At 39.7% G+C, this 23,230-nt stretch overlaps 1 protein-coding gene across 3 annotated transcripts in view; it reads right to left on the bottom strand.

Moving 5' to 3' along the window:
* Positions 1 to 23,230, bottom strand: part of LOC113902484 (multidrug resistance-associated protein 4-like) — a 327,639-nt gene that overhangs the window by 121,754 nt on the left and 182,655 nt on the right. For all 3 annotated transcript variants that reach the window (XM_027557819.1, XM_027557818.1, XM_027557820.1), the window contains exons 15-20: positions 20,483 to 20,579; positions 17,120 to 17,329; positions 15,756 to 15,896; positions 14,928 to 14,965; positions 14,441 to 14,535; positions 10,754 to 10,900 (exon numbers count right to left, since the gene is read on the bottom strand). In XM_027557819.1, coding sequence (XP_027413620.1) covers positions 10,754 to 10,900; positions 14,441 to 14,535; positions 14,928 to 14,965; positions 15,756 to 15,896; positions 17,120 to 17,329; positions 20,483 to 20,579 — 728 coding nt within the window. The remainder of the gene's footprint in view (positions 1 to 10,753; positions 10,901 to 14,440; positions 14,536 to 14,927; positions 14,966 to 15,755; positions 15,897 to 17,119; positions 17,330 to 20,482; positions 20,580 to 23,230) is intronic.

Genomic DNA, 23,230 nt, shown 5'->3' with positions numbered 1-23,230 from the left:
CAAAATGTCTATAAATAATAGATGCCTTAGAGGGTGTGATGGAAAGGGAACCCTCTTACACTATTGGTGGGAATGTAAATTGATATAGCCACTTTGGAAAACAGTATGGAGATTTCTTTAAAAACTAGACCCCCATGGACGGAGTAGCCTGCATAGCCTATGCAGGCTACTCAGTCCATGGGATTTTCTAGGCAAGAGTACTGGAGTGGGTTGCCATTTCCTTCTCCAGGGAATCTTCCCAACCCAGGGATCAAACCCAGGTCTTGCACATTGTAGACAGATACTTTACCATCTGAGCCGCCAGGGAAGCCCAAAACTACTATATGATCTAGCAATCCCATTCCTGGGCATATATCCGGAAAATCCAATAACTCTAAAAGATATGTGACACTATTTATAAAATCCAAGGGATAGAAACAACCTAATTGTTCATTGACATATGAATGGATAAAGAAGATGCAGTGCATACACACAATGGAATATTACCCAACCATAAAGAACAATGAAATAATGACATTTGCAGCAACATAGATGAAGTAAGTGAACTTAGTGAAGTCATACAGAGAAAAATGAATACTGAATGGTACCACTTACATGTGGAATCTAAAATATGACACAAATGAACTTATTTAAAAAGCAGGAATGGACTAACAAACATAGGAAACAAATTTTATGGTTCCCAAAGGGAAAAGGGAAGGAAGGAATAAATTGGGAATCTGATATTAACAGATAAAGAGTACCGTACATAAAATAGGTAAACAGAAAGGACCTACTATATATAGCACAGGGATCTATATTCAATAACTTCTAATAACCTATAATGGAAAAGAATCTTAAAAAGATACATACATGTACATATTTTATATATGTATGTATAACTGAATCACTCCACTATATATCTGATATATTGTAAATCAACTATGAAAGTGCTGTGCATTAGTCACTCAGTCCCGTCCCACTCTTCGTGACTCCATGGACTGTAATCTGCAGGCAGAGTTTTTAACATCTGAGCTACCAGGGAGGGCCAACTGAAAAAAAAGAGAGAGAGAGAAAGAAAAAAGAAATGGCAGAAACCTTTAAAGTTGACCCACAATCCGGGTCCAACTTCTCAAACTTGCTTTCTAAAATTAGTAGGGGAAATTATAGATTTTTGTAAAGTTAAAATTTCAAATTACTAAATACCCTTTAACAAGAAACGCTGTGGAAGCTGAAGTTGAACAGTTCTATGATGACCTACAAGACCTTCTAGAACTAATACCCAAAAAAGATGTCCTTTTCATTATAGGGGACTGGAATGCAAAAGTAGGAAGTCAAGAAACACCTGGAGTAACAGGCAAATTAGGCCCTGGAGTACAGAATAAAGCAGGGCAACGGCTAATAGAGTTCTGCCAAGAGAACGCACTGGTCATAGAAAACACCCTCTTCCAACAACACAAGAGAATTTTCTACCAGATGGTTGACACCGAAATCAGACTCATTATAATCTTTGCAGCCAAAGACAGAGAATTTCTATATAGTCAGTAAAAACAAGACGTGGAGGTGACTGTGGCTCAGATTATGATCTCCTTATTGCCAAATACAGACTGAAATTGAAGAAAGTAGGGAAAACCACTAGACCATTCAAGTATGACCTAAATCAAATCCCTTATGATTATACAGTGGAAGTGAGAAATAGATTTAAGGGCCTAGATCTGATAGACAGAGTGCCTGATGAACTATGGATGGAAGTTTGGGACACTGTACAGGAGACAGGGATCAAGACCATCCCCAAGAAAAACAAATGCAAAAAAAGCAAAATGGCTGTCTGGGGAGGCCTTACAAATAGCTGTGAAAAGAAGGGAAGTGAAAAGCAAAGGAGAAAAGGAAAGATATAAACATCTGAATGCAGAGTCCCAAAGAATAGCAAGAAGAGATAAGAAAGACTTTCTCAGGGATCAGTGCAAAGAAATTGAGGAAAACAATAGAATGGGAAAGACTAGAGATCTCTTCAAGATAATTAGAGATATTAAGGGAACATTTCATGCAAATATGGGCTCGATAAAGGACAGAAATGGTGTGGACCTAACAGAAGCAGAAGATATTAAGAAGAGGTGGCAAGAATACACAGAAGAACTGTACAAAAATGATCTTCATGACCCAGATAATCACGATGGTGTGATCACTCAACTAGAGCCAGACATCCTGGAATGTGAAGTCAAGTGGGCCTTAGGAAGCATCACTACAAACAAAGCTAGTGGAGGTGATGGAATTCCAGTTGAGCTATTTCAAATCCTGGAAGATGATGCTGTGAAAGTGCTGCACTCAATATGCCAGCAAATTTGGAAAACTCAGCAGTGGCCACAGGACTGGAAAAGGTCAGATTTCATTCCAATCCCAAAGAAAGGCAATGCCAAAGAATGCTCAAACTACCACACAATTGCACTCATCTTACATGATAGTAAAGTAATGCTCAAAATTCTCCAAGCCAGGCTTCAGCAATACGTGAACCATGAACTTCCAGATGTTCAACCTGGTTTTAGAAAAGGCAGAGGAACCAGAGATCAAATTGCCAACATCTACTGAATCATGGAAAAAGCAAGAGAGTTCCAGAAAAACATCTTTTTCTGCTTCATTGACTATGCCAAAGCCTTTGATTGTGTGGATCACAATAAACTGTGGAAAATTCTGAAAGAGATAGGGATACCAGACCACCTGACCTGCCTCTTGAGAAACCTGTACGGAGGTCAAGAAGCAACAGTTAGAACTGGACACAGAACAAGGGACTGGTTCCAAATTGGGAAAGGAGTGCCTCAAGACTGTATATCGTCACCCTGCTTATTTAACTATATTCAGAGTACATCATGTTAAATGCCAGGCTGGATGAAGCACAAGATGGAATCAAGATTGCTGGGAGAAATATCAATAACTTCAGATATGTAGATAATACCACTCTTATGGCAGAAAATGAAAAGGAACTAAAGAGCCTCTTGATAAAACCGAAAGAGGAGCATGAAAAAAATTAAAACTTTTTCACTTAAACTCAAGGCTTAAAACTCAACATTCAAAAAACAAAGATCACGGCACCTGGTCCCATCACTTTCTGGCAAATAGATGGGAGACAAGGGAAACAGTGACACACTTTATTTTCTTGGGCTCCAAAATCACCATGGACAGTGACTGCAGCCATGAAATTAAAAGATGCTTGTTCCTTGGAAGAAAAGCTATGACATACCTAAACAGTGTATTAAAAAGAAGAGACATAACTTTGACAACAAAGGTCTACCTAGCCAAAGCTATGGTTTTTCCAATAGTCATGTAGGGATATGAGTGTTGGGGGCATAAAGAAGGCTTAGCAGTGAAGAATTGATGCTTTTCAACTGTGGTGTTGGAGAAGACTCTCGAGAGTCCCTTGGACTGCAAGAAGATTAAACCAGTCAATCCTAAAGGAAATCAGTCCTGAATATTCCTTGGTACGACTGATGCTGAAGCTGAAACTCCAAAACTTTGGCCACCTGATGTGAAGAACTGACTCATTGGAAAAGACCCTGATGCTGGGAAAGACTGAAAGCAGGAGGAGAAGGGGAGGACAGAGGATGAGATGGTTGGATGGCAGCACCAACTCAATGGACATGTGTTTAAGTAAGCTCTGGGAGTTGGTGATGGACAGGAAGCCTGGCGTGCTGCCAGGGGTCACAAAGCGTCAGCCACGAGTGAATGACTGAACAGCAACAACAATATTGTCTTCTATAATGGCTGTATCAGTTTATATTTGCACCAACAGTGCAACAGGGTTCCCTTTTCTCCACAGGCTCTCCAGCATTTATCGTTTGTGGACTTTTGGGTGATGGCCATTCTGACCGAATTGAGATGACACCTCATTTTGGTTTTGATTTGCATTTCTCTAATAATGACCAAGGGTGAGCATCTTTCCATGTGTTTATTAGCCATTTATATATCTTCTTTGGAGAAATGTCTGTTTAGGTCTTCAGTCTACTTTTTGATTAGGTTGTTTGCTTTTTTGGTACCTGAGCTGCTTGTATATTTTGGAGATTAATTCTTGGTCAGTTGTTCTAGCTCAAAGGATTTGAGCATATGCTTTTTGCCTAGAAAATCCCATGGATGGAGGAGCCTGGTAGGCTGCAGTCCATGGGGTCGCTAAGAGTCGGACACGACTGAGCGACTTCACTTTCACTTTTAACTTTCATGCATTGGAGAAGGAAATGGCAACCCACTCCAGTGTTCTTGCCTGGAGAATCCCAGGGACGGGGAAGCCTGGTGGGCTGCCGTCTATGGGGTCGCACAGAGTCGGACACGACTGAAGCGACTTAGTATTTATTTATTTGAAATATTTGAAATAAATATTATGAAATATTTATATATTTCATATAGCATATGAAATGAGTGCAATAGTACCGTAGTTTGAACATTCTTTAGCATTGCCCTTCTTTGGGATTGGAATGAAAACTAATCCCATGGGATACAATCTATTAAAATGCAGTTGTAAAAAAAGAAAGGAAAGGAAAATACTTCCAGAACACAGAACTTGATTTTATAATAGCTTTGTACTCAACAACCTCTTAATAAATTTCCACTCAAACTGTACTTGGAAGCTTGCCATCTTTTTTCCTATATATTGGAGTTTCACCTAAGGGAAAAATTTCTGAAAATTAATCCTGGCTACCAAGAATGAAAAAAACATTCAACAGATCACAGTTAGTTTCATGACAACATTATTTATGAAGGAAACAGCATTGCTTATGTTCAGCCTACTGTCAAAACATTTATAACATGCTTCTAAAAGGCCCAGAGACAAGTGTGCGTAGAGATTACCAAGGGCAACAGTGAAAGTGCTGGCTTCCCTCTTCTTTCCCTAACACACTTTCTGAGATGACCTTTAGCACCTAGATTGTCCCTGGTGGCTCAAGAAAGCATTTCAGTATCAGCAAGATTCTGGATACTGAGCTGAGTTTGCTGTAAGCTTAGAGATGATTTTTTTAAAATCAGTTTTATTTCCTAAATTCCTCTCACATTCCCACTGGTATGATTTCATTTTGAAAACATTTCATCTTTAAGTTCCAGAATAGTTTTTAGCAATTTTTTGAAAATAAGGGCAACAACTTTTGTAATTGACTATGAAAAAGAAATACACCACAGGGCTATGCTTATAAGTGTCTGTGTTGAATATACATGTGAATTGAAATCTCCAATCTACAGCTATATTAAATTTTGGATCTGTATCTTTTCTATACGGAATCATAGAATATTGGCATGACATTAAAAAAAAAAAAAGAATCAATCCGTTGTCTGCAATTATTTATGTTTTCAAATACCTTGAAGACGGGAACTTTTTCTCTAGTGCTTGGGTCTACAAATAACAACTAGTAGATGACCAATAGAATGGAAAGGTCTCCACTTCTTACATGTTAAAACCTGAGGCCAAGAGAAGAAAAGTGACTGGCACAGCTCTTCCACAGCTATGTTTCAGTAGAACCTGGACGTCACAGCATCTTCACCTGCATCCAAACTCTCTGTCCAATAATAGTTTTTAAACGTCTACTGATGTTTTAAAATGGATGAATTCCTCCTCTTTACTTGATAAAGGCCTAAGTTTGTGAGGTAAAGCTACTATCAGATATCAAATATTTAACCCACATAACTTTAAAGCATAAATAACCCCCAGGGAAACATATTAGTTGTTTAACTGTTTCATTTCCTTGATTGACAGACAACAGAACTTGGAAGCTTGAATAGTCTGGATCTATGAACTGCAACTTCCAGAGAACCACTATATGTGGTTTGCTCTTCATGCCATCACATACAAGAAAGTCCACCACAAATAATTTATTACAAATTCTACTTTTGAAAATAAACTATAAAAAGGATTTTAATTTAACCCATCATTAAAAGAGCAAATAAATAATTTTTGGCCCCTAAACCTTTTGGGAAAACTAGGCCTGTCTTTGCAGTACTTATTTGGGCTTCTATTTTCTTGAAAGAATTAAGTCCTGCTGAGAGACACAAGGAGAAGGAAGCAAGATAAACACGAGTGTGCTGGCTGCTCTAAGATGAGCAACCTCAAAGATTTAAACTTGGTCCCAAATCCTTGAAAAATAAATGAATCAGCATGTGGAGAAGTCTACAGGTCTTGAACATGAAAAGCCTGGTTAACTGTGGTCATGAACACTCAGAAGCTGTGATGAAAGAAATCCAGTTCCACTTAATGCTCCAAACTTTATGACTGTAGTTTTTCAATTAACTGACAAAGTGTAACAACTTCACAGCCATAATAGCATAGACTCCTCCAATCACTTTCTCTCTACAGTTTCATAGTAAGACAAGATCTGTGTGGGCCTTTTCAGGTTGTTACCTGTGTTTTATCTAGTGCCTGAACTAAACAAGTGCTGAATAAATCTGCACAGGATACTACCCTAAACAGTCTTATTTAATTCTCACAAAAGTCTTATGAAACAAAGAGGGCAGCCGTTATTCCCATCCCACAGAAGACAAAGTTCCCAGACAGCATGTCATCATCATCACTAAGGTTCATTAGGCACTAACCATGTGCTAAGCCCTCTGAATGTATTAACCTGTTTAATTTCCATGGTATTGTGATATGGTAGATATGAACACCATCTCTATTTTACAGGTGAGAAAACTATGACACAGAGAAATTAACACATAAGTGTTAACATAACTACAATCAACTATCACAATTAGCAACTAGCACCGGAACTGAACCTAGGAAGGTGGCTCCACAGTCCATACTTATATCATGACAATATCGTGCTTTGATATTTGACTGCCCAAATAGTATGCACTTGCTTTGGGCTTGGTCACACGACTTTTTATGGCCAGTCCAAGACTACGTCCATCCTCCCTCCAGCCCACCTCCATGCCACAGCAGGTCCTGTCAATCATCACCTGCAAAAACAAAGCTGCCCTGGGCCTCAGCACAAATCTAATTAACTGGACAGAGTGAGCATGTCCAATTAACTGATGAACTAACTCTTCATAGAAACCCAAGTCAAGAGGATACCTTCCAAAGACAGGTGAAAGGCCTCAAGGTGGAGGCATCAACCACTGGTAAACCTCCAGGGACACTCATATTCGAAACCTACTATTGAAGATTCACCTGTTAGGTAACACAAAGCCTCTTATATGTAATTGGAAGTCATTACCTTATTAGGAAAACCTCATAGTTGGAGAACATGCCAGAGCTGTGTGATTCCAGGAATGAAAGGGCAATGAAAGAAAGAAACATATAGTCTGTGTCTTATAGGGAGATTACTTGTAAGAAGGTTCTTCATATGGGACAACCTAACAATGCTATTTAAGAGTCCATGTTTGCACAACTAGTCTAGGACATTTAAATATGTTTACATCAAATATAGGGTATTTCCCTCTTACTCTTTTGGTGGGAACGCTAACTAGTACAGCCACTATGGAGAACAGTGTGGACATTACTTAAAAAACTGGATATAGAATTGCCATATGACCCAACAATCCCACTGCTAGGCATACACACTGAGGAAACCAGAATTGAAAGAGACACATGCACCCCAATGTACTTTACAGCACTGTTTATAATACCTAGGACATGAAAGCAACCTAGATGTTCATCGACACACAAATGGATAAGGAAGTTATGATACATATACACAATAGAATATTACTCAGCTCAAAAAAAATTCATTTTACTAAGTTCAAATGCCAAGAAAATGCACTGGTCATAAAAAACACCCTCTTCCAACAACACAAGAGAAGACTCTATACATGAACATCACCAGATGTCAACACCAAAATCAGATTGATTATATTCTTTGCAGCCAAAGATGGAGAATCTCTATACAGTCAACAAAAACAAGACCAGGAGCTGACTGTGGCTCAGACCATTAACTCCTTATTGCCAAATTCAGGCTTAAATTGAAGAAAGTAGGGAAAACCACTAGACTATTCAGGTATGACCTAAATCAAATCGCTTATGATTATACAGTGGAAGTCAGAAATAGATTTAAGGGCCTAGATATGATAGACAAAGTGCCTAATGAACTATGGAATGAGGTTCGTGACATTGTACAGGAGACAGGGATCAAGACCATCCCCATGGAAAAGAAATGCAAAAAAGTGAAATGGCTGTCTGGGGAGGCCTTACATATAGCTATGAAAAGAAGAGAAGGAAAAGCAAAGGAGAAAAGGAAAGATATAAACATCTGAATGCAGAGTTCCAAAGAATAGCAAGAAGAGATAAAAAAAGCCTTCAGCAATCAATGCAAAGAAATAGAGGAAAACAACAGAATGGGAAATACTAAGGATCTCTTCAAGAAAATCAGAGATACCAAAGGAACATTTCATGCAAAGATGGGCTCAATAAAGGACAGAAATGGTATGGACCTAACAGAAGCAGAAGATATTAAGAAGAGATGGCAAGAATACACAGAAGAACTGTACAAAAAAGATCTTCATGACCCAGATAATCACGATGGTGTGATCACTGACCTAGAGCCATACATCCTGGAATGTGAAGTCAACTAGGCCTTAGAAAGCATCACTACGAACAAAGCTAGTGAAGGTGATGCAATTCCATTTGAGCTCTTTAAATCCTGAAAGATGATACTGTGAAAGTGTTGCACTCAATATGCCAGCAAATTTGGAAAACTTAGCAGCGGCCACAGGCCTGGAAAAGGTCAGATTTCATTCCAATCCCAAAGAAAGGCAATGCCAAAGAATGCTCAAACTACCACACAATTGCACTCATCTCACAGGCTAGTAAAGTAATGCTCAAAATTCTCCAAGCCAGGCTTCACCAATATGTGCACTGTGAACTTCCTGATGTTCAAGCTGGTTTTAGAAAAGGCAGAGGAACCAGAGATCAAAATGCCAACATCCGCTGGATCATGGAAAAAGCAAGAGAGTTCCAGAAAAAACATCTATTTCTGCTTTATTGACTATGCCAAAGCCTTTGACTGTGTGGATCACAATAAACTATGGAAAATTCTGAAAGAGATGGGAATACCAGACTACCTGACCTGCCTCTTGAGAAATTTGTATGCAGGTCAGGAAGCAACAGTTAGAACTGGACATGCAACAACAGACTGGTTCCAAATAGGAAAAGGAGTTCGTCAAGGCTGTATATTGTCACCCTGTTTATTTAACTTATATGCAGAGTACATCATGAGAAACACTGGACTGGAAGAAACACAAGCTGGAATCAAGATTGCTGGGAGAAATATCAATAACCTCAGATACACAGATGACACCACCCTTATGGCAGAAAGTGAAGAGGAACTAAAAAGCTTCTTGATGAACGTGAAAGAGGAGAGTGAAAAAGTTGGCTTAAAGCTCAATATTCAGAAAACGAAGATCATGGCATCTGGTCCCATCACTTCCTGGGAAATAGATGGGGAAACAGTGGAAACAGTGTCAGACTTTATGTTTTTGGGCTCGGAAATCACTGCAGATGGTGACTGCAGCCATGAAATTAAAAGACGCTTACTCCTTGGAAGAAAAGTTATGACCAACCCAGATAGCATATTCAAAAGCAGAGACATTACTTTGCCAACAAAGGTTCGTCTAGTCAAGGCTATGGTTTTTCCTGTGGTCATGTATGGATGTGAGAGTTGGACTCTGAAGAAGGCTGAGCGCCAAAGAATTGATTCTTTTGAACTGTGGTGTTGGAGAAGACTCTTGAGAGTCCCTTGGACTGCAAGGAGATCCAACCAGTCCATTCTGAAGGAGATCAGCCCTGGGATTTCTTTGGAAGGAATGATGCTAAAGCTGAAACTCCAGTACTTTGGCCACCTCATGCGAAGAGTTGACTCACTGGAAAAGACTCTGATGCTGGGAGGGATTGGGGGCAAGAGGAGAAGGGGACGACAGAGGATGAGATGGCTGGATGGCATCACTGACTTGATGGACGTGAGTCTGAGTGAATTCCTGGAGTTGGTGATGGACAGGGAGGCCTGGCATGCTGCGATTCATGGGGTTGCAAAGAGTCAGACATGACTGAGCGACTGATCTTATCTGATCTGAAGTTCAAATGAGATGGATGAAACTGGAATCTATTATACAGAGTGAAGTAAGTCAGAGAGAGAAACACCAATAGAGAATATTAATACATATATGTAGAATTTAGAAAGATGGTAATGACAATCCTATATGCAAGGCAGCAAAAGAGACACAGAGCCTCTAAAGAACATGCTCTTGGACTCTGTGGGAGAAGGAAAGGGTGGGATGATATGAGAAAATAGAATTGAAACATGTATATTGCCATATGTAAAATAGATGACAAGTGCAAGTTCTATGAATGAAGCAGGGCACTCAAGCTGGTACTCTGAGGCAATCCTGAGAGATGGGGTAGAGAGGGAGGTGGGAGGTGGGTTCAGGATGAAGCGACAATTGTGCACCCATTGCTGATTCATGTTGATGTATGGAAAGACCAACACAATATTGTAAATTAATTATCCTCCAATTAAAATAAATACATTTTTAAAACAAATATATGGTGTTTCATAAGCCACACAAATGGATTCCTAAATCATTCTGCTAAGTGAACATTCATTTATATTCCCCCATACACATAAATGAAAAGCTTATATGCACCTATATTCAAATTTTCTCTAGTAAGAGAAAAATATCAGTGAAGATTTTTGTAGAAAATGAATAGACACACACAGTGATTTCCTCCAAGAATCTCTTCCATTTTCAAATACTAGAACATGGCAAAACACTAAATGTCTTAAGATATATTTACTGAGAAAATTGGTGTCTGACTTACCCGCTGGATTTCTATCAAAGAACAATACCGGAACTCTCAAAATGGTCTTCAACATTTTGTTGTGCAAAGTTTGTGAAGAATTAACAAGGATGTACAATGCCAACAGAGATCTTGTGACACCAAAAAGGAGACTAGATGCAGTTAAACCTGAAATAAAGAAATGTCACTCATAACATAAAATCTCTGCCTTTTCTTCAACGATACTGAAGTACAGCAAGCAGTTTATAAAGATATTATGCATTTTCCACTATAAAAAGAATTTACATATAAATTTTATATATAGAATGTGAAGGAAATAAGTTTAGATACATAGATAGAATGGATTCTGTAAGAGTTTAGTGCATTCACAAGAGACATTTATTAAAAAGAATATGAAAATCAGTATTTTCCTTTCACTAAACAGAAACTACGTGTGAATAAAAAGTGAAGTGTAAACTACAATTTCATTCTCAGTTCAGTTCAGTTCAGTCGCTCAGTCGTGTCCGACTGTTTGCAACCCTATGAATTGCAGCACACCAGGCCTCCCTGTCCATCACCAACTCACGGAGCTCACTCAAACTCTTATCCATCAAGTCGGGAATGCCATCCAGCCATCTCATCCTCTGTCGTCCCCTTTTCCTCCAGCCCCCAATCCCTCCCAGCATCAGAGTCTTTTTCAATGAGTGATCTCTTTGCATGAGGTGGCCGAAGTACTGGAGCTTCAGCTTTAGCATCATTCCTTGCAAAGAACACCCATGACTGATCTCCTCTAGAATGGACTGGTTGGAACTTCCTGCAGTCCAAGGGACTCTAAAGAGTCTTCTCCAACACCACAGTTCAAAAGCATCAATTCTTCGGCGCTCAGCTTTCTTCACAGTCCAACTCACATCCATACATGACCACAGGAAAAACCATAGCCTTGACTAGACAGACCTTTGTTAGCAAATTAATGTCTCTGGTTTTCAATATGCTATCTAGGTTGGTCATAACTTTTCTTCCTAGGAGTAAGCGTCTTTTAATTTCATGGCTGCAATCACCATCTACAGTGATTTTGGAGCCCCCAGAAAATAAAGTTTGACACTGTTTCCACTCTCTCCCCATCTATTTCCCATGAAGTGATGGGACGAGATGCCATGATCTTCATTTTCTGAATGTTGAGCTTTAAGCCAACTTTTTCACTGTCCTCTTTCACTTTCATCAAGAGGCTTTTTAGTTCCCCTTCACTTTCTGCCATAAGGGTGGTGTCATCTGCATATCTAAGGTTATTGATATTCCTCCCAGCAATTTTGATTCCAGCTTGTGCTTCTTCCAGCCCAGAGTTTCTCATGACATACTCTGCATATAAGTTAAATAAGGAGGGTGACAATATACAGCCTTGATGTACTCCTTTTCCTATTTGGAACCAGTCTGTTGTTCCATGTCCAGTTCTAACTGTTGCTTCCTGACCTGCATATAGGTTTCTCAAGAGGCAGGTCAGATGGTCTGTATTCCCATCTCTTTCAGAATTTTCCAGTTTTTTGTTATCCACATAGCCAAAGGCTTTGGCATAGTCAATAAAGCAGAAATAGATATTTCTCTGGAACTCTCTTGCTTTTTCCATGAGCCAGCAGATGTTGGCAATTTGATATCTGGTTCCTCTGCCTTTTACAAATTTCATTCTAGGCTTTCCAAACTCAATTTGCAAGTTCTAATAAAAACTATTCAAAAGCAGAGACATTACTTTGCCAACAAAGGTCCATCTAGTCAAGGCTATGGTTTTTCCACTAGTCATGTATGGATGTGAGAGTTGGACTGTGAAGAAACCTGAGTGCTGAAGAATTGATGCTTTTGAACTGCGGTGTTGGAGAAGACCCTTGAGAGTCCCTTGGACTGCAAAGAGATCCAACCAGTCCATTCTAGAGGAGATCAGTCGGGGGTGTTCTTTGGAAGGACTGATTGTAAAGCTGAAACTCCAATACTTTGACCACCTCATGCAAAGAGATCACTCATTGGAAAAGACTGATGCTGGGAGGAATTGGTGGCAGGAGGAGAAGCGACAACAGAAGATGAGATGGCTGGATGGCATCACTGACTTGATGGACATGAGTTTGGGTGAACTCCAAGAGTTGGTGATGGACAGGGAGGCCTGGCATGCTGCAATTCATGGGGTTGCAAAGAATCAGACACGACTGAGTGACTGAACTGAACTGAATAAAAACTCAGAAGAAAAATTAATTATAAAAAGTAGTTAATCGTTCTTTCTCCATGTTTCAATCTCACTATTTACAAAATTTTCCATAATGTGAAATTGTGGTATGCTTTGGTACCAGCATGTGAATTAACAGGAAACAGGAGAAATTATTTCACTTCATTGAACAAAATACCCAGTAGCTTTAAAAAATAGGAAAATACCATACTAAGTTGCAAGTAGAAAATGTCTTAAATAGTTGAACTGCATGAAAATACAAATTATATCTTAACACAAGATAATTAACCTAAAAGAGCATCTATTCTCATTTTTTATAGAAACAAAAAGCATTTGCAAATGCACATAATTATTGAAATTTGTTTTATTAATGACATAAATGAGTATTTACTATGCATATAAAAATTAAAATAGCCCTCCAAACATCTCTTGAACCCATGATACTAAGGAAACTGGAAATAACTTCTGTTATAAATATTCCATCAGGTATTTATTCTCCTTCAGCTTTTCACATCACTGTTATTCCAACTCTGGAAGCTGTTCGAATTCCTGAATTCCATCAACAGGCATTTGCCTTAGCCCACTATCCAAAATGAATATACAACAGAATCTTTTCCTTCTTCCTTTAAGCCCCCACAGTCCACCAATTCAGAAGGTAAACAACTAATGGATTTAGGTTTTTTAGCAAGTGATCAACAAAAGAAATAACAAATTTCTATGAGTGGGTTCTTACAAAGATCTAATTCACTCTATCTTTGCAGAAAGTTAGTATGCATGTTTCTTGTGCAGATATTTTAAAATTTTAGATGAGTATTTCCTTTTGAAAGTATGCAATGCTACACATATTCTAGGCACTGTTGTGAAAACAGAGCCACATTAATATTAGTCTGGCAAGCCAGATGTTAAATTAATCACACAATTGGAGGTGTAATAACATTGTGATCTCAAGGTAAGAAAGAAGGAATCCTAATTAATTCCCAGACATTGGATTTCTCCCTACTTAGCTTCTCTCTTAAGTAATTGGTGAAGCCCATGGAATGAGCAGTGTGGCAAAGGGGAGTTTGTATACCTGCAAGGAAATAGTGCTTTTGCTTGGGGGCCCTTGCTGCCAGAGAAATTCATCTAAGTTCAATAAAAGACAGGGCTTATTCAGACAGAACTGGAAAAATTCAAACCACAGAGTGGGGATCCATTTCTAATCCCCTTGTCCATCCATATAATAAGATTTAGATAAAGCAACCCATTAGAATAGACATGTTTCCAGTTTCCAGTGGCTGATTTTCTGAATGTTCAATTCTAGTTTAACTTCCAACATCCAGTACAGAGCAAATTAAGAGTCTTCATTCACTTTCTTCTAGTAGATTTTTAAAATAATTATTCCAATTAATTAATAGAGTAAATGCAAGTCAGACTCTTATTTGCTGAGGTATTTCTGAATTTCTCCTGGAAGCCCTAGTTGCTCTCACAGGTTCCTTGTAAGCACCTCAGAGTCTAGTATAAGAGACCAGATGATTTGGCTTTACCTGAAAAAATTCCTAAGTACCAGTCCAGATCAACCCTCTCTGTTATATTTTCTTTTTCATATGCCATGGTATTCAGAGTATCCTGTTCATTTGCCCTATGGAACAGGGAAGAAAAAAAATATTATGCTACAGGTAGAATGTACATATATACCAGAAAAAAAAAATTAACCTTGATTTAGGAGATGAATTTAATGCTAGAAAATGGCTCCCAGCTCTAAAGGCCCTATGTCTCTCTGCCTTATAGAGATACCATTTGTATCACAACTTTCAATTCTCAAAAATGTCTGTGAGGAAGCTTCGGAGAGTAAGACATGGAGAGAGACCATGGGAGGGTCACATTCCAGCAGGAACTGTCATTTTTCTTCAGGGAAACTACATGAGGGTCAGAGGAGGAGACTGAACAACCCCACCCCTCCCCCAACCCTGTGGGAAAGTGAGGCTTCGTGTAGACTTCACAGCACTTTGGATCAGAGCAGGAATCACTCACCAGTTTAAAAGCCACCAATCCTCCAGGATATAGGCAACCTAGAGCAGGAAACAACAGTCACTCACACACTGATGTTACTGAGCCCTCACACACCGCTCACTAGGATGGGAGACGGAAAGGTTCCAGAATAGGGAGACGGTCCTTCCGACTCGGGTCTGTGCCAAGCCCCACATCCCAGATGATGAGAGGTCAGGGGAAGACATGTTATATATCTGTAAAATGCATTCTTTTTTTTTTTTTTTTCTAGACTCTGTCACAAACACATACCAATAAGCCTCACTTATTTTGTTACCCAAAGATAGCATATTTGAATGAAAATCCAAGTACATGTCAAAAAAAAAAGTAGGAGTGTAAATGCTCAGGGTTTTGAAGGAAGACTCTTGACAGGTACTGTGATGGTCAGTTTTCTGTGTCACCTTGGCCATTCCAGTCTCTGGTCATTTAATCAAACACTCCTCTAGATATTAATGTGAAGGTATTTTTTGTGGATTGTGGTTCATATCTATAACTAGTCAACTTAAGTAAAAATAACCATCAACAATGTGGTGGGCCCCATCCAGTCAGTTGAAGGATATAAGAGCACAACCTGAAGCTTCCTGGAGAAGGAAGAAATTCTGCCTTAAGACTGCAGCTCCTGCCTGAGGTTCCAGCCTGCAGGCCTGCTCTTCTGCTTTCAGATTCACCCAGGTAGATCCCACAGCTTCATGAGCCAGTTTTTTTAAATAAATCTCTTCATAAACATAATAATAATTAAATAAATAGATACAGTATAAATAGTATGTGAATATCAAGCTAAGGACACACACCAAAACAAATTTCCTTACTTACCTGAGCTGCTATGCTTACTAGAACAAGGAAAATGATGACGGACCAGTGAGCACCAGCTCTGAAGTAATTCTTGTAGGTCTTAAAACCAACTTTTCCTTCTAAACGTCTCTCCTCAGATAGTGTATCCTGTATATTCTCAGTCTTGGAGGGAAAAATGGCAGTGAAAGACAAAATTTAAAATAATTATCTACAAAACTACAAAAGTTCAACAATGCCCTAAATTGCAATTCTGTGGCGAAAACAGACACACCTCACATGCTGGTAGGAGTGCAAGATAGTCCATCTCCTATGGACAGGGTATGGAAATATCTCACCAAACTATATATGCATTGACTCTTGGACCTAGCCATATTACTTCTAGTAATCTATTAGAAATAAGGAAATATCATTTGCACAAGGTTATTCATTGTTCTGTGGCTTTGCTTAAAGTAGCAGTGCTCTGTGATGTCTAGATGTTTGGGACAGGGGTGTAGGGGGGAAAGGAAGTCCAAGAGGGAGGGGATATATGTATACATAGAGTGGATTCACTTCATTGCAGAGTGGAAAGCAACACAACATTGTAAAGCAGTTGTACTTCAATTAAAATATAAATTATATGACTAAAGAATAAAAATAGGATATTATGACTTTCAGCACACGTAAAACATATCCAATTCAAACATGAATGCAGAAGTTTGTTCCAAAATAACACATAAAATGATAATGTAGTTAATGTATCCCTCTAGATGACTTGTGTCATTCAATGATGAAAACATAAAACATAGCTGGTCCTCAAAATACTAGTCAAATACAATAAGCTGAGTTCACACAACAAGTTTGAGTAAGGTGAGTTTGGATAGCAGGAGGACAGCATATGATCTGAATCTATGTGGTTCCTGAATTTCAGTGATTCCTGAGTGTGGAATGTGAAGGACTAATCAGTGTCTGCTGTGTGTCAAGTCCTTAGCACACGTTATCTCTGGTCTATCACAAACCTTCTGACAGCAAGGCAGAATACGACAATCAGTCATCTGCAGTGCCAGAACATTACAATATGTGGGGGAAATAGCTGATTTAATATGGTCACAGCAGGATTTGATAGGAGAGGGTCTTCATAGTAAGCCTCTGGATGTAAAAGGGAAGCTGGGAGCCATTATAAACATACACCCAGAAATTCATAGCAGTGTACCCACTACTGATCTTGATAAGATTCATCATCGTATACCCAAAGGATAACCCTGGTCAGAGAGCAATTTAATTCTACTAGTTCCATGGAATAAGGCCCTGGAAACGTATTTACTTTGAGACAAAGATATCATGAGAGGAGAAGACTGAATGGCCATCAAAAGCGGACAGAGCAGAATGTTGCAGAATGAGAAACTCACATCTTGGTCTTCTGCAGCTGCATCTTTCAACAAGGGTGTGGAAGACTGTTGAGACTGAACTGAAGACTCGGAGGAGGTCTGAGTCCTCATAGTGGGAGATTCAGGAACCGGAGATGGTTCAGCCTCCTCATTCTCCTCCTTTAAAAGGGAAGCAAAATCTACCCCGGATTTCAGTAACTCAGCATAAGTCCCTTTTTGCACCATTTCACCCTAAAATAAAAATTTTAAACTTGAGAGGAATGTACTTGCATTAGATAATACTAATCTAATTTAAATACTAATCAAGAAAAGTTAACTGGTATTAAACTATAACTTTTTTAAGAAAATATTTTTTAGGTCCTGAATTATGGTTCACAAATCTATTTCAGTACAAGCCTTCTGTCCTCTGCCAAACTAAATACTGTGTACGGTGCTGGCAGATATGAAAGAAATGTGTACTTATGTATTAAAAATGGAGGCCATTGAGATAACTGCTGTGTACACTTAGGGAAGCAAAAACTGTAGATGTCAGTAGAAGTATCAGTAGTTTTTTTAAGACAATTCAGATAAACTTCATGTGAGAAACAGAATTTTTAAAAACAGTCAATTGGAGAAGATATTCCAGGAAACAAACTTAAGACTGACACAGAGGTGGGCACAAGCTCATCTGCATAGGTAAAAGTCACTCATCAAATCTTTGCTGACCATGTCACTTCCAGTAGCATGTGTTCAGCTGGAACAAGACCTGTAAGAAGTAGCTCTGGACAGAGAATCAGTAAGCTGTGTCTTCATTGTCTTTATAACTTCCCCACAAACTCAGAAAGTTCCCAACTTCAAATTCAATATTCTTTCTGTTCAAGTCATTAAACAAGAAGGCCATGACACGGGAGTGGTTCTAAAGCCTTGCCAGCAAACCAAAACCTAACCCAGAATCAGTGAGCTCAAATTTGAGAGGCTTACTTAAAAACAACCAATCACATACAGATAACCAGGCCTCCTCAGATCATGAAACTGCTTAAGCCACTGGGAATCTAATTAAGTTCTTTGAAAATTCATGACATTTTACTTCAGTTTCTCTCCCTTGAGTTCAATTCAGTTCAGTCGTTCCATCGTGTCTGACTCTCTGAGACCCCATGGACTGCAGCATGCTAAACCTCCCTGTCCATCACCAACTCCTGGAGTTTACTCAAACTCATGTCCATTGAGTCAGTGATGGCCATCCAACCATCACATCCTCTGTCATCACCTTCTCTTCCCGCCTTCAATCTTTATCAGAATCAGGGCCTTTTCCAATGAGTCAGTTCTTCATTACAGGAGGCCAAAGTATTGGAGCTTTAGCTTCAGCAACATTCCTTCCAATGAACATTCAGGACTGATTTCCTTGAGAATTGACTGGTTGGATCTCTTTGTAATTCAAAGGACTCTCAAGAGTCCTTTCTAACACCATAGTTCAAAAGCATCAATTCTTCGGTGCTCGGCTTTCTTTATGGTCCAACTCTTACATCCATACATGACTACTGGAAAAACCGTAGCTTTGACTAGATGGACATTTGTTGGGAAAGTAATGTCTCTGCTTTTTAAAACGCTATCTAGTTTGGTCATAGTTTTTCTTCCAAAGAGCAAGTGTCTTTTAATTTCATGGGTGCAGTCACCATCTGCAGTAATTTTGGAGCCAAAAAAAAAATAAAGTCTGTCACTGTTTCCTTTGTTTCCCCATCTATTTGCCATAAAGTGATGGGACTGGATGCCATGATCTTCGTTTTTTGAATGTTGAATTTTAAGCCGGCTTTTTCACTCTCCTCTTTCACTTTCATCAAGAGACTGACTCTTTAGTTCTTCTTTGCTTTCTGCCATATGGGTGTTGTTATCTGCATATCTAAAGTTATTGATAAATCTCCTGGCAATCTTGACTCCAGCTTGTGCTTCATCCAGTATTTCACATACTGTACTCGGCATAGAAGTTAAATATATAAGGTGACAATATAAAGTCTTGACGTACTCCATTCCTCATTTGGAATCAGTCTGCTGTTCTGTGTCCGGTTCTATCTGTTTCTTCTTGACCTGCATACAGATTTCTCAGGAGGCAGGTCAGGTGGTCTGGTATTTCCATCTCTTGAAGAATTTTCCACAGTTTGTTGTGATCTACACAAAGGCTTTAGTGTAGTCAATAAAGCAGAAGTAAATGTTTTTCTGGAACTCTCTTATTTTTTCTATGATCCAACAGATGTTGGCAATTTGATCTCTGGTTCCTCTGCCTTTTCTAAATACATCATGAACATCTGGAAGTTTTCAGTTCATGTCCTGTTGAAGCCTAGCTTGGAGAATTTAGAACATTTCTGTTGTTTGAAGTCACCCAGTTTGTAGTACTTTGTTACAGCTGCTTTAGAAACTGATACTCTAGCCTGAGCCCACACTTCCATCTTCTCAGCTTTACTAAGCCTTGTAACTGCTTCTGCTGTCACCTCTCCAGTGACCGTCAGAGGAATCTTTTAAATCCCACATCAGACCATATCCTCCTCTGCTCTGGGCCATCCAAGGCTTCCATTTCACTTCTGGGCTCACTTCGCATTGCTCAGAGACCAGGTCCCTCCACATCCCCCTGCTCACTATCCTCAGACATGCTGGTCTTCCTGACGTTCCTCCAACCTGCCAGGTCAGCTCCTTCCTTAAGACCCCCCTGCCTCAGATTCCCTCTCCCAGGTGACAGCATGGCCCCCTCCTTCATGTCACTCAGACCCCGTGAGGCACCAGCTCCTCAGGGAGGCAGCCAGGATGTCACCTTCTTTGTCATATCTGTCCCCATAAGAACAGGAGCCCCGTGAGGGCAGGGCCTTGTCCTCCTGCTGCACAGGCTCCCACACGTATTGGACACATAGAGACCTGGGCAGGGAGACCAGTGACTGGCAACACCAGCAGAGAGGGTGTCTCTGACCCAGGTGCTTGGCTACCCAACCTTGTTTCCTGTACTAATGGAAGATGCTCTTCAGGCAAACTGCATGACAATCATGTGGATACAAACAGGTCTTAGTATCTCTAATTTCCAAATAATACAATTTGACTTAAATCCTGGAAAAGGAAAACAAAAAGTTCTAAATAACTTTGCATCATTATCCTTAACAATTTCACTAGAACAGTGATGATTCAGTAGCCTTGTAATTGTACTTCTATACACTTTAAGCTTTATGTGGCTTAGAGTTTAATAGTGACATTTCTACAGGCCTTTGGATTCATCCTCAAATACCACCAGTTCTGAGAAGAAGGGAGTGTACAACTGAGGAAGAAGAGGGCATTTACGATTAATCCAGGAGAGTGACCTGTTGGGAGGCCTGGCCTTCAACACACCTGAGTGTCAGCAAGTATCACAGACTTCTAGAAATTACTTACCTTTTCCAGTAACAGAATCTGACTTGCATCTTTCAGGTACTGCCACTGATGAGTCACTAAGATTGTGATCTTCTCATGCAAGACTTGGCAAATACACCTACAAACGTAAAAGGTACAGTATATAAAAACATGAATGGGGGTGCTTCCAACTGAAAACATATATTTTGAAAACATAATGAGACAAAGAAAACACAGGAGTTGAAGATCCATGGTTTAAATACCAAATAAATAATACAAACTAAGTACCAATATAAATCAATAAATCTGACTAAGTGCTCAAATTCATCAGCAGCAAACCTGAATCCAGCTCTGTTCAAAAATCCCTGTATATGAGACAGCAAAAGAGACACTGATGTATAGAACAGTCTTATGGGCTCTGCGGGAGAGGGAGAGGGTGGGAAGATTTGGGAGAATGACATCAAAACATGTATAATATCATGTATGAAACGAGTTGCCAGTCCAGGTTCGATGCACGATACTGGATGCTTGGGGCTGGTGCACTGGCACAACCCAGAGGGATGGTATGGGGAGGGAGGAGGGAGGAGGGTTCAGGATGGGGAACACATGTATACCTGTGGCGGATTCATTTCAATATTTGGCAAAACCAATACAATATTGTAAAGTTTAAAAATAAATAAAATTTAAAAAAAAATTCTACAAACCAGTACAGTGAAGGAGGCACCAACAGCTAGTTTTTTTTTTTTTCTCAAAAAACTCATCAATTATTTACATGTTTCATGATGATAAACAACTGATCAGTATTGAGATTACAAAACCTGACTGAACTAAAACACTGTTTCATCACTATACAGGAATGGGAGAAGAGGAAGCTATATCATTTAAAACTCTGTACATTTTTTCTCAGGCAGTTTTCTAAGTGATTGTTTATGATTTATAATGTACATAGTAACAACAACAAATTAATAGACTCTTGGTAACCTTTGCCAGAGTGCATTTTCTAGACACTTCTTCCCAAATAGCACTAGATAGAAAATGAATGCTAGTGTGGCCTCCATACGTCTCTGCAACATTCCATCCCAACCAGGAAGTAAATGTTTCATTTGAACCAAAAACTTTCTGAATATGAAAATGAAAGATGAGAGTCCAAATGGCCCAAATCAGAGGAAATAATCCAACAGCTCAAGACACACAATTCTCTTGGCCAAGACCCCCCTAAACTATCCAGACTTAAGTGTTTTTTTCACAACAACCCCCTCAAACTGCCCCTACATCTTAAATGCAGACCCCAAGGAACTAAGCCCCAGTCTTTTCCTACAGGGTCCACAACGCCTTCAGAGAAGTGAGTAGCCAGGTCCGAGGCCCCAGTGAGCATGGGCAGGGCTCCAGGCAGGTACTCTGAGTGCCCTGCACCCTCACAAAGCAAATCTCAGGAACATGGGCCAGAGCTCAGCCTGATGAGTGAGTCAGATGGAGAACCTGGAGGCAGTAGACTGCAGCTCAGTCCCATCAGACAAGCCACTAAACCTGTTTCTTCATCTCAGAATCACACCAATGACAATCACATGTTCTGAGAAGTCTAACCACCCGGCTGCTCAGTAAATGCCAGCTCCCTTCCCCACTCCTCCCTAACCACAAGTGGTCATATGCTTTGGACTCAGAATAGAAAAACTCTGAGGGGACTCTCTGGACACAGGGTCTGTGATCAGAAAGAAGACCCTGGGATGCAGACACACACACCATCATTTCATTAATTCCAAACAGATTTATTTTTACCTTGACATGTCTTAGTTCAGCATTTGTACCTAAGTTTCTTGACTGAGTAACCCCCTCCTCCACTTTTAGTACTAAAGTTTTTCATGGAATTGTTGTCATTCAGTCCATAAGTCATGTCTAACTCTCTTTGACCCCATGGACTGCAGCACACCAGGCTTCCCTGTCTTCCACTGTCTCCACAGTTTGCTCAAATTCATGTCTATTAAGTCAATGATGCTATCTAACCATCCATCCTCTGCTGCCCCCTTCTCCTTTTGCCTTCAATCTTTCCCAGTGTCAGGGTCTTTTCCAATGAGTTGGCTCTTTGCATCAGGTGGCTAAAGGATTGGAGTTTCAGCTTCAGCTTCAGCATCTGTCCTTCCAGTGAATATTCAGGACTGATTTCCTTTAGAACTGACTTGTTTGATCTTTTTGAAGTCCAAGGGACTCTCAAGAGTCTTCTCCATGACCACAATTTGAAAGCATCAATTCTTTGGCACTCAGCCTTCTTTGTGGACCTACTCTCATATCCGTATATGACTACTGGAAAAACCATAGCTATGACAATACAGATTTTTGTCCACAAAGTGATGTCTTTGTTTTTTAATACACTGTCTAGGTCTGTCATAGTTTTCCTTCCAAAGAGCAAGTGTCTTTTAATTTCATGGCTGCAGTCACTGTCCACAGTGATTTTGGAGTCCAGAAAAATAAAATGTCACTGTTTCTACATTTTCCCCTTCTATTCGGCATGAAGTGGTGGGACTGGATGTCATAATCTTAGGTTTTTTAATGTTGAGCTTCAAGCCAGCTTTTTCACTCTCTTCTTTCATCCTCAGGTGGCACAGTGATAAAGAATTTGCCTGCCAATGCAGGAGACATGGATTCAATCCCTGAGTTGGGAAGATCCCCTGTAGAAAGAAATGGGAACCCACTCCAGTATTTTTATCTGGAAAACTCCATGGACAAAGGAGATTGGTGGGCTGCAGTCCATGGGGTTGCAGACTCAGACATGATTGAGAATACATGTGTACACAG

Source organism: Bos indicus x Bos taurus, chromosome 12 (genome assembly GCF_003369695.1).
Source record: "Bos indicus x Bos taurus breed Angus x Brahman F1 hybrid chromosome 12, Bos_hybrid_MaternalHap_v2.0, whole genome shotgun sequence".
Taxonomy (NCBI): Eukaryota; Metazoa; Chordata; class Mammalia; order Artiodactyla; family Bovidae; genus Bos; species Bos indicus x Bos taurus.
Note: the sequence above shows the minus strand (reverse complement) of the source record. Positions and strands in the feature narration are given on the sequence as shown.